The sequence below is a fragment of the Cricetulus griseus genome, chromosome 7 (genome assembly GCF_003668045.3).
Source record: "Cricetulus griseus strain 17A/GY chromosome 7, alternate assembly CriGri-PICRH-1.0, whole genome shotgun sequence".
Taxonomy (NCBI): domain Eukaryota; kingdom Metazoa; phylum Chordata; class Mammalia; order Rodentia; family Cricetidae; genus Cricetulus; species Cricetulus griseus.
This window is the reverse complement of record NC_048600.1, coordinates 48823470-48837624: the sequence shown is the minus strand read 5'-3', so window position 1 is coordinate 48837624 and position 14155 is coordinate 48823470. Positions and strand designations below refer to the sequence as shown.

General features: G+C 40.0%; 1 protein-coding gene across 6 annotated transcripts in view; it reads left to right on the top strand.

The window, feature by feature from the left end:
• Positions 1–14155, top strand: part of Kcnip1 (potassium voltage-gated channel interacting protein 1) — a 373163-nt gene that overhangs the window by 341424 nt on the left and 17584 nt on the right. For 2 of the 6 annotated variants that reach the window (XM_027425208.2, XM_035447795.1), the window contains exon 2: positions 9744–9776. The exons of the other annotated variants lie outside the window; for them this stretch is intronic. In XM_027425208.2, the coding sequence (XP_027281009.2) occupies positions 9744–9776 (33 nt within the window). The remainder of the gene's footprint in view (positions 1–9743; positions 9777–14155) is intronic. 6 annotated transcript variants of the gene reach the window in all.

Sequence of the window (14155 nt, the reverse complement as noted above, 5' to 3'; positions counted from 1 at the left end):
TAGATTAATAAAAAATAGATTAAGTTGTAAGAGCTATTTAGTAACAAGCCTAAACTATCAGCTAAGCATTATTATTAAGTCTCTGAATGGTTATTTGGGAGCAACTGCTGGGGCACAGAGAAACTCTGACTACAGGTGTGCTCACTCTGGTGGTCCTAACCACAAGCTAGACCAATCATCAGTCATTCCCACTCTATGCACCACCCTTTCCCCAGTACATCCCATAGGCAGGACAGACTGTAGGTTGAAGGTTATATGGATGGGTTGGTGTCCCAAACCCTCCACTGGAAGTCTTGCCTGGCCACAGGAGATGGCCAGTTCAGATTACATATCCCCTATTGCTAGGAGTATTGGCTGGCATCATCCTTGTAGATTCCTGGGAGTTAACCTCACGCTAGGTTTCTACCTCACACCAAAATGTCCCCCTTTTCCAGTTTTATCTTTCAGTACTCTTCTCCTCCATCCCTCCACCTTGTCCCTCATGTTCCCAAGCCTATTTGCCACAAATTCACCCAAGAAATCCATTTTATTTCCTCTTTCAGGAAGATCCAAGCATCCCCTTTGAGCTCTGCTTGTTATCTAGCCTCTCTGGGATTGTAGCATGGTTATTCTTTACAACTAATATCCACTTTATAATTGAGTACATACCGTATTTGTCTTTTTTAGTCTGAGTTACCTCACTCAGAATGAATTTTTGTAGTTCCACCCATTTGTCTGCAAATTTCATGATGTCATTGTTTTTAGTGGCAGAGTGATGACCCATTGTGTAAATATATCACATTTTCTTTATCCATTCTTCAATTGAGGAACATCTAGCTTGTTTTCCAAATAAAGCTTTATGAACATAGTTGAACAAGTATCCTTCTGATATGATTGAGTATCCTCTGGGTATATGTCCAGGAGTGATATAACTGAGTCTTGAGGTAGAACAATTCCAAATTTTCTGAGAAACTGCCATACTGATTTCCAAAGTGGCTCTACAAGTTTGCACTCCCACCAGCAATGGAGGAGCGTTCACCTTGCTCCAAATCCTCTCCAGCATGAACTGTCACTTGTGTCTTTTTTTTTTATCTTAGCCATTCTGACAGGTGTAAGATGGAATCCCATAGTCATTTTGATTTGAATATCCCTGATTGCTAAGGGTATAAGATAGAATCTCAGAATCCTTTTGATTCTGTATTCCCTGATGGCTAAGGATGTTGACTATTTAACTGTTTCTCAGCCATTTGAGATTATTCTGTTGCAAGTTCTCTGTTTATATATGTACCCCATTTTTAATTGGATTATGTGGTTTTTATGTCTAATTTATTGAGTTCTTCATATATTTTGGAAATTAGCCCTCGGTCAGATGTGGGATTGGTGAAGGTCTTTTCCTATTCCATAGGCTGCCATTTTGTCCTATTGACAGTGTCCTTTGCCTTACAGAAGTTTTTCAGTTTCATGAGGTCCTATTTATTGTCGATCTTAGTGTCTGCAATATTGGTGTTCTATTCAAGAAGTTCTCTCCTGAATGTATTCAAGGCTGTTTCCTACTTTCTCTTCTATCAGGGAAATCTTTAATCCACTTGGATATGAGTTTTGTGGGGGTTGAAAAATATGGCTCTATTTGCATTCTTCTACATACCAACATCCAGTTAGACCAGCACCATTTGTTCAAGATACTTTCTTTTTTCACTGTATTATTTTGACTTCTTTATTGAAAATTAGATATCCATAGGTGTGTGGATTTGCATCTGGGTCTTCAATTTGATTCCATTGATTCACCTGTCCATTTTTATTCCAATACCATGCAATTTTTATTACTATAGCTCTGTAGTAGAGCTTAAAATCAGCAATGATGATACCTCTGGCAGTTCTTTTATTGTACAGGATTGTTTTAGCTATCCTGGGTTTTTTCTTTTTCCACATGAAGTTGAGTATTAGTCTTTCAAGGTCTGTAAAGAATTGTTTTGGGATTTTAATGGGGATTGCACTGAATCTGTAGATTACTTTTGGTAAGATGGTCATTTTTACTATGTTAACCCTACCGATCCATGAGCCTGGGAGATTTTTCTATCTTCTAATATCTTCACTGGTTTCTTCCTTCAAAGACTTGAAATTCTTGTCATATAGGTCTTTCACTTGTTTGGTTAGAGTTACATGTAATGATAACTCTTTCTGCCAGCTGCCTGAGTTCTGCCGTCACATTAGGGCCCCCAAATAACATACAGAGTCTAATATTAATTACAATGCTGCTGACCAATGACTAGGATTTCTTATTTGCTAGCTCAGTCTTAATTATCAACCATAACTACCAATCTACATATTTTTGTAAGGATTTATCTTACTGAGAATGCTGGCCTTATGTGTTCTCTCTTTCTGGGATCACATGGCAGTCCCCTTTACTACATTTCCCAGAATCCTCCTTCTCTCCTAGTCCCGCCTATTTTGCTTTCCTATTGGCCAACAGTGTTTTAACATTAACCAATAAGAGAGAGATATACACTGAAGGACTTCCCCCTTCAGTTACACCAAGATATTTTATATTACTTGTGACTATTGTGAAGGGTCTTGTTTCCCTGATTTCTTTCTCAACCCATTCATCGTTTGTATATAGATGGACTACTGATTTTTTTTTTTTTTTAGTAATCTTGTATCCAACCACTTTGCTTAGGTTGTTTATCAGCTGTAGGAGTTCCCTGGTAGAATTTTTGGGGTCACTTGTGTATACTATCATATCATCTGCAGATAACATTACTTTAACTTCTTCTTTTCCAATTTGTATCCCGTGAATATCCTTTAATTGTCTTACTGCTCTGGCTAGAATTTCGGGTACTATACTGAATACATATAGAGAGAGTGGATAGCCTTGTCCTATTCCTGCTTTTAGTGGTATTGCTTTGAGTTTAATCTCCATTTAATTTGATGTTGGCTATCAACTTGGTGTATGTTTCCTTTATTATGTTTAGGTGTATACCTTGTATCCTTGATTTCTCCAAGACTTTTATCATTGGATTTTGTCAAAAGCTTTTTCAACATCTAATGAGATGATCCTGTGGTTTTTTTTTTTCTTTCAGTTTGCTCATATGGTGGATTACATTGACAGATTTTCATATGTTGAACCATCCCTGCATCTCTGGAATGAAGTCTACTTGATCATGGTAGATGATCTTTTTGATATGTTCTTGGATTTGGTTTGCAAATATTTTATTATTTTTGCATCTATGTTCATGAAAGATACTGGTCTGTAATTCTTTTTCTTTGTTGAGTCTTTGTGTGGTTTGGGTATCAGGGTGACTGCAGCCTGATAAAATGAATGTGGTAATATTCCTTCTGTTTCCATTTTGTGGAATAATTTGAGGAGTACTGGTACTAGCTCTTCTTTGAAAGTCTGGTAGAATTCTGTGCTAAAACAATCTGTCCCTGAGCTTTTTTTAGTTGGGAGACTTTTAATGACTGCTTCTATTTCCTTAGGGGTTATAGGTCTGTTTAAATTGTTTATCTAATCTTGATTTAACTTTCGTAAGTGGTATCTATCAAGAAATTTGTCCGTTGCTTTAGATTTTCCAATTCTAATTTAAATTTATGGCTTTCATTGGTGTCTGTTGTTATGTTCCTCTTTTTGTTTCTAATTTTGTTAATTTGGATATTTTCTCTGTGTCTTTTAATTAGTTTGGATAAGGGTTTGTCCATCTTGTTGATTTTCTCAAAGAACCAACTCTGTTTCATTGATTCTTTATATTAGACTTTTTGTTTCTATTTTATTAATTTCTATTTTATTATTTCCTACCATCTACTCCTCTTGGATATGTTTGCTTCTTTTTGTTCTAGAGCTTTCAGGTGTACTGTTAAATTGCTAATGTGAGATCTCTCCAAATTCTTTATGCACTTCTTGCTATGAACTTTTCTCTTAGAACTGCTTTCATCTTGTCCCATAAGTTTGGTTATGTTGAATGGTTATGAATATAACCATAAGTTGGTTATATTCATTTTCATTGAATTCTATGAAGTCTTTAATTTCTTTATTTCTTCCTTGACACAGTAGTCATTCAGCAGAGAGCTGTTTGATTCCATGAGTTTGTAAGCTTTCTGTTGTTTCTGTTGTTGCTGAAATCCACTTTAATCTGTAGTGATCTGATAGGATGCAGGGGGTTATTTCAATTTTCTTGTATCTGTTGAAACTTGCTTTGTGACTGGGTATGTGGAGAATATTCTGTGAGATGCTGAGAAGAAAGTGTACTTTTTGTGTTTGGGTGAAATGTTCCATAAATATCTGTTAGATCCATTTGGTTCATAATGTCTGTTTGCCCCAGTATTTCTCTGTCTAGTTTTTGTCTGGATGACCTGTCTATTAGTGAGAGTTGGGTGTAGAAGTCTCCCACTATCAATGTGTGAGGGTCAATGTGTGACTTAAGCTTTAGTAATTTTTTCTTTACAAACATGGGTGTCCTTGTTTTGGAGGTATAGATGTTGAACATTGAGATGTCATCTTGGTGGACTTTTCTTTTGATGGGTATGAAGTGTCCTTCCCCACCTCTTTTGATTAATTTTGGTTTGATATTAGAGTCACTACACCAACTTGATTCTTGGGTCCATTTGTATGGAAAATCTTTTTCCAACCATTTACCCTGAGATAATGTCTGCCTTTGATGTTGAGGTGCTTTTCTTGTATGCAGCGTAAGAATGAATTTTGTTTTCCCATTGATTGTTAGTCTATGTCTTTTTATTTGGGAATTGAGTCCATTGATATTGAGAGATATTTATTTATTTATTTATTTATCTATTTATTTATTTTGGTTTTTCAAGATAGGGTTTCTCTGTGGCTTTGGAGTCTGTCCTGGAACTAGCTCTTTTTAAATTTTTTTATTATTTTTAATTACTCATATTTACATATTCATTCCCCCATTCCATCGCCCTCCCCTCCTCCCATGTTCCCCATCCAACCCACCCAACCCCGACTCCTCTCCAGGGACAGTGAGGGCCTCTACCAAGGACCTTCAAAGTCTGTCATATTGTTTGGGGGAGGATCTAGACCCTCCTTGTTATATCTGGGCTGCAAAAGTATCCCTCCATAGGGAATGGGCTCCCAAAGTCCATTTGTGCTCTAGGGATAAACACTGGCTCCACTGTCAGAGGAGCCATAGACTGTCTTGGGCTCCTAACTGGTACCCACATTCAGAGGGTTTGGTTTGGTTCAATGCTGTTTCCCCAGCTTTATGACTAGGATCTCCATTCTATCAGTAGGTCAGGTCCACTGTTTCTGCAAGTCTCTCCATGCCCATCTTGGATCCTTTGCTCAACCCTCCTCCCTCTCCACTACTGAATTCCAGTAGTATGGTTCAGTGCTTAGCTATGGGTGTCTGTTTCTGCTTCGAACAGCAATTGGATGAAGACTCTCCTTCCTCTCCCTGCTCCCGGGATTCCAATTTGGTCAGGGGTTCTTGTCCCCATCCCCTTCATCGAGGGACTATGCAATCTTCCCTTAGGGTCCTCCTTGTTTCCTAGCTCCTCTGGCAGTGTGGAATGTAGGCTAGTGATCCTTTGCTCTATGTCTAAAAATAAAAAATGAGTGAGTACATACCATGTTTATCTTTTTGTGATTGGGTTACCTCACTGAGGATGGTTTCTTCTAGTTCCATCCATTTGCGTGTGAATTTCAAGATTCCATTGTTTTTTTTTCCCACTGAGTAGTATTCCATTGTGTAAATGTATCACATTTTCTCTATCCATTCTTCAGTTGAGGGGCATCTAGGTTGTTTCCAGGTTCTGGCTATTACAAATAATACGGCTATGAACATAATTGAACATATGTCCTTATTGTATGAGTGTACATTCTTTGGGTATATGCCCAAGAGAGGGATTGCTGGATCTTGAGGTACACTAATTCTCATTTTCCTGAGAAACCACCATACTGATTTCTAAAGGGGCTGTACAAGTTTGCACTCCCACCAGCAATGGAGGAGAGGTCCTCTTTCTCCACATCCTCTCCAGCATAGATTGTCATTGGTGTTATTGATTTTAGACATTCTGACAGGAGTAAGATGGTATCTCAGAGTGGTTTTGAGTTGCATTTCCATGGTGGCTAAGGATGTTGAGCACTTTCTCAAGTGTTTTTCAGCCATTTTGGATTCCTCTGTTGAGAATCCTCTATTTAGTTCTGCACTCCATCTTTTAATTTCGTTGTTTGGTGTTTTGGTGGCTAGCTTCTTGAGTTCATTGTATATTTTGGTGATCAGATGTGGGGTTGGTGAATATCTTTTCCCATTCTGTGGGCTGGCATTTTGTCTTGTTGACTGTGACCTTTGCTTTACAGAAGCTTCTCAGTTTCAGGAGGTCCCATTTATTAATTGTCAATCTCAATGTTTGAGCTACTGGTGTTATGTTCAGAAAGTGGTCTCCTGTGCCAATTTGTTCAAGGGTGTCACCTACCTTCTCTTCTAGGAGGTTCAGTGTGGCTGAATTTATGTTGAGGTCTTTGATCCATTTGGATTTAAGTTTAGTGCATGGCGATAGATATGGATTAATCTGCAATCTTCTACATGTCCAAATCCAGTTATGCCAGCACCATTTATTGAAGGTGCTTGGAACTAGCTCTTGTAGACCAGGCTGGTCTCGAACTCACAGAGATCCACCTGCCTCTGCCTCCTGAGTGCTGGGATTAAAGGCATGTGCCACCATCACTTCCCAACTGATATTGAGAGATATTAATGACCAATGATTGTTAACTCCTGTTATTTTGGTGATGGTAGTGTGTGTGTGTGTGTGTGTGTGTGTGTGTGTGTGTGTGTGTGTGTGTGTACATGTGCATGTGTGTATCTGTTTCCATTCTTTTGATTTTACTGGTGTGAAATTATTTATTTCCTGTGTTTGCATGAGTGTAGTTAACCTCCTTAGGTTGGAGTTTTCCTTCTAGCACCTTTTGTAGGGCTGAATTTGTAGATCAATGCTATTAACTTTGTCATGGAATAGCTTGTTTTCTTTTTCTATAGTGATTGAAAGTTTTGCTGGGTATAGAAGTGTGGGCTGGCATCTGTGGTCTCTTAGAGTCTACATCTGTCCAAGCCCTTCTGGATTTTTGAGTCTCCATTGAGAAATTGAGTATGATTCTAATAGTTCTGCCTTTATATGTTACTTGGCCTTTTTCCTTTGTTCCCCTTTAATGGTCTTTCTTTTTTCTGTACCTTTAGTATTTTGATTATTATGTGGTGAGGGAACCTTCTTTTCTGGCCCAGTCTACTTGTCATTCTGTGAGCTTCTTATACTTCTATAGGCATTTCATTTTTTATGTTAGGAAAGTTTTGTAGGGAGAGATCTTACTAGGTATCTGGGGAGCTGACCATCTCTCCCTACAAAGTTTTCTCCTATGATTTTGTTGATATTTTCTGGGCCTTTGAGCTGGGTATCTTCTCATTCTTCTATTCCTATTATTGTTAAGTTTGGTCTTTCAATAGTGTCAGGAACCCTTTAGATTTCGCATTTTCTTCTACCACTGTATCAATTTCTTCTATCGTATCTTCTATGCCTGAGATTCTCTCTTCCATCTCCTGTATTCTGTTGGTGATCTTGCAACTGTAGTTCCTCTTCACTTATCTATATTTTCCATCTCCAGGATTCCCTCAGCTTGTGTTTTCTATATTGCTTCTATTACCATTTTAAGGTTTTGATTAGTTTTATTCATTTCCTTCACCTGTTTGTGTTTTCCTGGATTTCTTCAAGGGATTTGTTCATTTCTTCTTAAAGGACCTCTATCATCCTCATACGATTGGATTTAAGGTCATTTTCTTATGCTTATACTGTATTGGAATACCCAGGGTTTGCTGTAGTAGTAGTATAGGCAGTGCCGTATTTCCCTGGGTGTTAGTGAGTGTATTCTTACAATGACCTCTAATCACCTAAGTTTGAGGTTATTATCAGTTTAGGTGCTGGTTTCTAAGTTTACCTTTGTTGGATGGATGTTCTTTAGCTGTTTTTTCCCTTTACTTTCTGATCTTATGACTTAAGTGGCCTGTGGTTCTGGTGACCATTGAGTCTCCAGGTCCAGTAGTGTGTCTCTGCTGGGGTTTTGGTGGCCTGTTTGAACTCTGGGGTTTTGGGTGCTAGTTTTGCTTCTAGGGTTCTGGGTTTCTGGAAACTGATGTGGCCTCTGTGTTCTGGATACTAGTGTGGTCTCTGGAGTTCCAGGTACCTGGGGCTCCTGATATCAGTGTGGAATCCAGTAGAGCAGGTGTCTTCTGATGTTCCTAGTACCTGCATGGCTTCCAGTAGAGCAAGAGTTGTCTGCCAGGTTGTGGACTAGAATATGGAGCCCAGGGAAGGGGTGCTGTTGGGATTGCTGGGTGGGGTTTTGAGGGTATTAGCAGGTGGTGGTGGGTGTCTTACCTGGGGTATAGCCTCTGGTAGAGCAGAAGTGTTCTGCCAGGGGACTGTAGGCCAGGATCGAAAATTAAAAAATTAAATACAATTCATTAAAACCGATGAGATGGCTTAAGGGTTAAAGCTACTTATCACCAGACTTGATAACCTGATTTTGATCTCTGAGATCTATATGGTGGAAGAAAAAAACAACTGCATAAATTGTCCTCTGATTTTCACATATATGCCATGACATTTACACACACACATACACACATACATACACACATATACACATTCACACACATACATTCATACACACACACACACACACACACACACACACACACACACACACACACATCACTAATGAGAGTGATCAAAGGGATAACTAAATCCAGTAAAATGAATTTCTCCCACAGACCACAGATTAGGAGATGATGGATACCCATCTCTCCGTACTGCCACTCTTGGGTCCAGCATAGGCAGAAGTCATTCCAGTCTGGGCTTTTGGAAGTGGGGGACTAAAACACACTGGGAATGCTGTCTGGACTGTCTGACACACCTTTGGTCAAGGGTGCTAACAAGACAGGAGGCAGTTCAAATCAGAGCCCACAGAGGAAAGTAAGACATAGACCTGAAAGGCTAGCAGGAGGGTATTCAGCAGAGCTCCCTGGGAACTAAATTCACCCAGCTCACCTGCCATGGGGGATTTTCCAGATCTGATTTTTCTCCAGCGTTTCATACAAGGCACAATAAAGGATTTAACCTGTATCCACTCTGTCACATACCCCAATATGCTAATTATTAACATCAATAGTACTTTTTTCTTTTCTACATCTGAGTTACTGATCACACTCAAAAAAGGAGGAGAGAAGCCAAATTGTGTAGCTTGTAAGCTCCATGAGAGCAGGACACAGAACTGCATATTCATCAATGTATAATAATAGATGCTTCACCAATAGTTGTCGAAGAAATAAATTACCCTACAAGATCCATAGCTGAATCACAAAGAAGAGAGAGGTAATGGGGCCTTCTTGTGTGTGGGGGGGTCTTAAAAGCCACTCTTCAATCAAACCTGTGGGTATTTCCAAGAAGCCATCCACATATGTGCATCCTCTGCCACGTGCCATCCCATCTCTCTTCAGGCTGCATGACTGCATGGCTCAGAGCATGCTAGATGAGCCCTGCTGGTGGCATGGGCACTGGGAGGTGACCCATTGCTCGTGCCTGCTCTCACTGTGGGAAAGGGATGGGAAATCAGACTTTGCTCTACTGAGGAGAGGCCCCTTGAATATGTCAAGCTGAATGGTGATCAGGACTTCCTCAGAGTGCCTCTCCAATGACAATAAAAGTATGTTGTGCTTTTTAAATGAATGGAATTGGTAAAATGTTTTCTTACTTTTTCCTAGACATCGCCTGGTGGTATTACCAGTATCAGAGAGGTAAAAAAAAAAAAAAAAAAAAAAAAAGTCTACACTAACTTGACTGTCTTGGTCACGTTACTTGGAAAGGAAGAACTTCTCAATCAAGTGTATATTCTACAAATAGCTTTCTTATTCACCAGATTGTGGTGCCCCTTGTTAGCAAACTCAGTCTGTATAGAAACAGCTAGGGGTGTTCTTTTGGGGTTGAGGTTTAAGAAAAGCTTTGTTCCCCCTAAGAGACTCATATCTTTCCTTTCATGGTAATTGGATATCTAGAAAATAAAGGTCAGATCTGAGTTGTAGCTTAAGTATACTAACTGTTTAAAACAAATAATCTGAATTTCTCTGTCCTCCTCCCTTCCCCCAACATGGTCCAGACTGCCAATCAAATCAGCAGTTTTGAAGCAGATTTTCTTTATCTGTTTTTATTGTATTATACAGTTTCTATGATCTACTTCAAGTTCCTTGTGAAACAAAGTGGAATGTTTAAATGGAGACAGGAGAAAGATAGGTGGTATGGAGGTTAAGCAGGTCTGCATCAAAATCCAGACTCAATGGCCTCCAAGTCATGAAGGAAGTGTACTGGAATTAGAAAGAGCCTGGGGTGATGCGTGCATGGCACACACCTTTAATCCCAGCACTCCCGAGGCAAAGGCAAGTGATCTCTGTGAGCTCAAGACCAGCCTGGTCTACAGAGTAAGTTCTAGGAAAGCCAGAGATACGTAGAGAGACTATGTCTCAAAACAACAGAAAGAAAGAAAAGAAAGAAAGAAAGAAAGAAAGAAAGAAAGAAAGAGAGAGAGAGGGAGGAGAGGGAGGGAGGGAGGGGAGGGAGGGAGGAAGGAAGGAAGGAAGGAAGGAAGGAAGGAAGGAAGGAAGGAAGGAAGGAAGGAAGGAGGGAAGGCAGGAAGGAAGGCGTTCTAGGTGAATGATAGGAGCCCTGGTGACTCTATTTAACCAGAGTGTCCAGTCCCTGCTTGGCCCTGGTGAGAATTGGAGACTCAAGATTTTCCAAGAGAAATTAAAAATTCAAACTTGGTCATGGATTTCTTATCTATAAACATTAGCAACTGGCTTAAAATGCATTTTATCTATTTCATAGAAAATATGAGCTTCTGTAAGTTTCTATGTATTTCTTACAAACAAAGCCTCTCTTTGGACTACATTCAAACCAAGGATCACAATTTTACAGCCTCAAAATGGAATGGTGGGTGGGTGGTTATAAACTACAGCCCAGATCCCCCTTCTACCAAACACACACCACACCACACACACACACACACACACACACACACACACACACACACTGAAGAAAAGTTTTGGGTCATGGCCTTTGTCATCAGCCAGAGAAGATATTCACTGCCAGATGTTACCCCAGGTGTGAGTCATGTACATAAAAAACTTGTACACAGGCATGACAGTTGTTAGGAGCAGGAGTACATCAAGGCTAGTCACAAACCAGCTTACAGTCTGTGCTCCGATGGAGTAGAAGTCACTGTGGGGACATATGGAAGCAGAATCCAATAGCAGAGTCCTGGACTGGCTGGAATCAAGGTCCAGCTTTGTCACTGTTGGCCTGTGTGACCCAAACCTCAGACAAAAAGAGCTAATGACAGAGCTTGGGAAAGATTGACAATAGAAGACCTTTGTATGGTCTCTGTTTAAAAGATACAGAATTCATTGGAGATGAATAGAATGCACTTTTTCTGAGAATCCAAAGTCTTCATCCATCCTTACACCCAGAACCACCCAAAACCCTAAAGTATTAAAAACCACTTATTCTGAACCATACACAGTTTTGCCTGGGATTCTCCACTGTAGTATCCTCTACAATTCACCCCCAGTGGCAGATATTCATTACCTTGTGAGTTACTTGTAGTTAGAAAATCACCTTCTCTATTAAGATAAGTGACTTCTAACTATCAGGCTGGTAGGACACTAGACCTCTCATCCCCACCACCACCATAGACAAAGTCACATGAAAGCAGTTAATAGATTTCTAATAGAACATTACAAAGAGAAGATAATTCTCATTGATCTATATCAAATGGAAATTTCCATACCATTAACCTCAAGATTAGTTTTGATTCAAACTCAATCTGACTTACTAATTAGTTCATCATTATCTTTAATAATTAAAATAATAACAGCATGCAGCACATAGCATTGAAAATTCACAAGCACTAAAGTGGTAAGGAGGCTGCCTGTGTGTTAATTTAGCTTTTGTCTAACCAGGGAGCTGGGCCAATGTCTCCTCTCTACCGGTTCTGCCTACAGACATCCAGGGATTCCCTGACTGGCTACAGGAGACATGCGAAAATCCATCCTGCCCTAATTTTCCCTGCATATATTTAGAGTGACCCAGAACAAAAAGGCTACAAGGTGGTATGAAATGTCCAAATGTGGGCAAGTCTAGACAGTTGCAAAAAACTGTGTACACTTAAATTATTGTTTTCCATTCAAAGGCTGTGAGGGTCACAGCGGCACAAGTTTGCCAAGACTAAAGTCCATCTCACATCAGGCAAAGACAGCAGTACCTCACAAGGTTTTGCCTCCAAAATATTTCACAAAAGTTTTGCAATCAATTATGCATATACTGGACTGTTACATAAGTTACAATTTTACTTACTTATTTAAGCCACTATTATCCATTGGTGGCTATTCCCTACACCATGAGTCTCAAGCACTAGAATTTCTCCTGTCATGGATGTGATCACAGACTGGTTATTAGTGAAGGATAAAGCCAGAAAGCAGAAGCTCAGCCATCAATAACCCAGTATTCACAGTCTGCAGAATCTCTGTAATCTGGAACTCTGTCCTGCCTCCCAGATAGCAAGCCTATCATTGGTTAATAAGGAGAGATTCCATCTTAATAAGGTCCATGTAATAGTAGGTGTCTCAATAATTAGCACTTTTAATGCAAGGTGATGAGGAGTGCTGGTGCTGAGCTGAAAAAAAAAAAACTTTTAAACATCTGCAAAGAAATTCCCTTAGCTTATAAGGAATCCAGCCACAGGGAAATTAAGAAATAGCACAAGGCCACACACACACACACACACACAGAGAGAGAGAGAGAGAGAGAGAGAGAGAGAGAGAGAGAGAGAGAGAGAGAGAGAGACAGGCACACAGACAACAGAAACTTTATTCTTCTGGGTCAGAGGAACATTTGCAGTTAGACACCTTAATGACAAATTTCTTCTTTCAAAAAATATAATTTTCTATTTTCTTATCTATATTTTAGTATAATTTTGCTGATTTTTCTTCTTTTACTGGGACTACCTGGACATGCCCAGTGGATCCTTGAGGGGCACTATGTGGAGTGTGTTATAAACCTCTAGAGTCCTTTCGGAAGTTGAAGATAGTCACAGCTGAAGATGCACACATTTTTGTGCTAGGACCAACCTGCAACTGGTTTCTTAGGATGAGTTTGAGATCTCATGATGCACCTGTGAGCATCCTGCATTACACTTATAGGGACTTCCCCTTTCCATTGCTTTCCTTTCTGGCCCTTTGATTTACACAGAAACCTTCTGCATTCATGTAGTTGGTACTTAGATAATTAGCAAACCTAGCAATAATTAAAGGCTCTGTAAGGATTATGAGGAAATTGGCCACGTGCCACAATGTAACATAAGCAGAGTATCTTATTTATATGGAATCATTATCTGCCTCCTTCCCAGAAGGATTAGGAGACATGCGATGCCCAGCACGTAAGAAAGCTAACAATTAGCTCCACTGCCACAGTGTCGGAGCTTCCCTGTAACATCCATTGCCGTGGGGACTCTGCACACAATATAAATCTTGATGGATTTGTTTTGTATTAGGATTTAAGTATCAAAGGAGAAAGTGACAATAGCAGAGAAAATCTGAGTCATGAGCCCAACCATGATTACAAAGGGCCTGAAGTTTTGCACCTGCTCACCCTGTCCTGTGATGCAAACCCAGCCTGCCTCCTCTCTGACTTATCGCAGGGTGGCGTAGTCTGCGTGTTCCCAGCAGCCTGCCCATCTCACCCTTGTTTTCACCAGGCGGAAGTGGGAATTGTTCAATATATGGATTTGCTGATGCCTGTGTGACAACAACAGGCAGAGTAGGGTAGATGGTAAATGATCCTTGACTGGAATAAATTTACAGAAAGCATTCTGGCGGAGCCCAAAGGAAAGTACTCACTTATCCTGCATGAAGCTAAACTCCTGGAAGCGCCACTGATGGATGAACTTTGACTTGCTTCGAGGGAAGATAAGTAGATTCAGCTGACAGGCGCTTCATAAACAAGCAGTGCAACATTAGACCTTATTTCAGTGCACACACCATTAGACGCCCGTCATTTAAGTGCACATACTGGAAGTTGAAACCCTACTATCTAGACTGTTTGTAGAGCTTTCCCAAAACCCTGG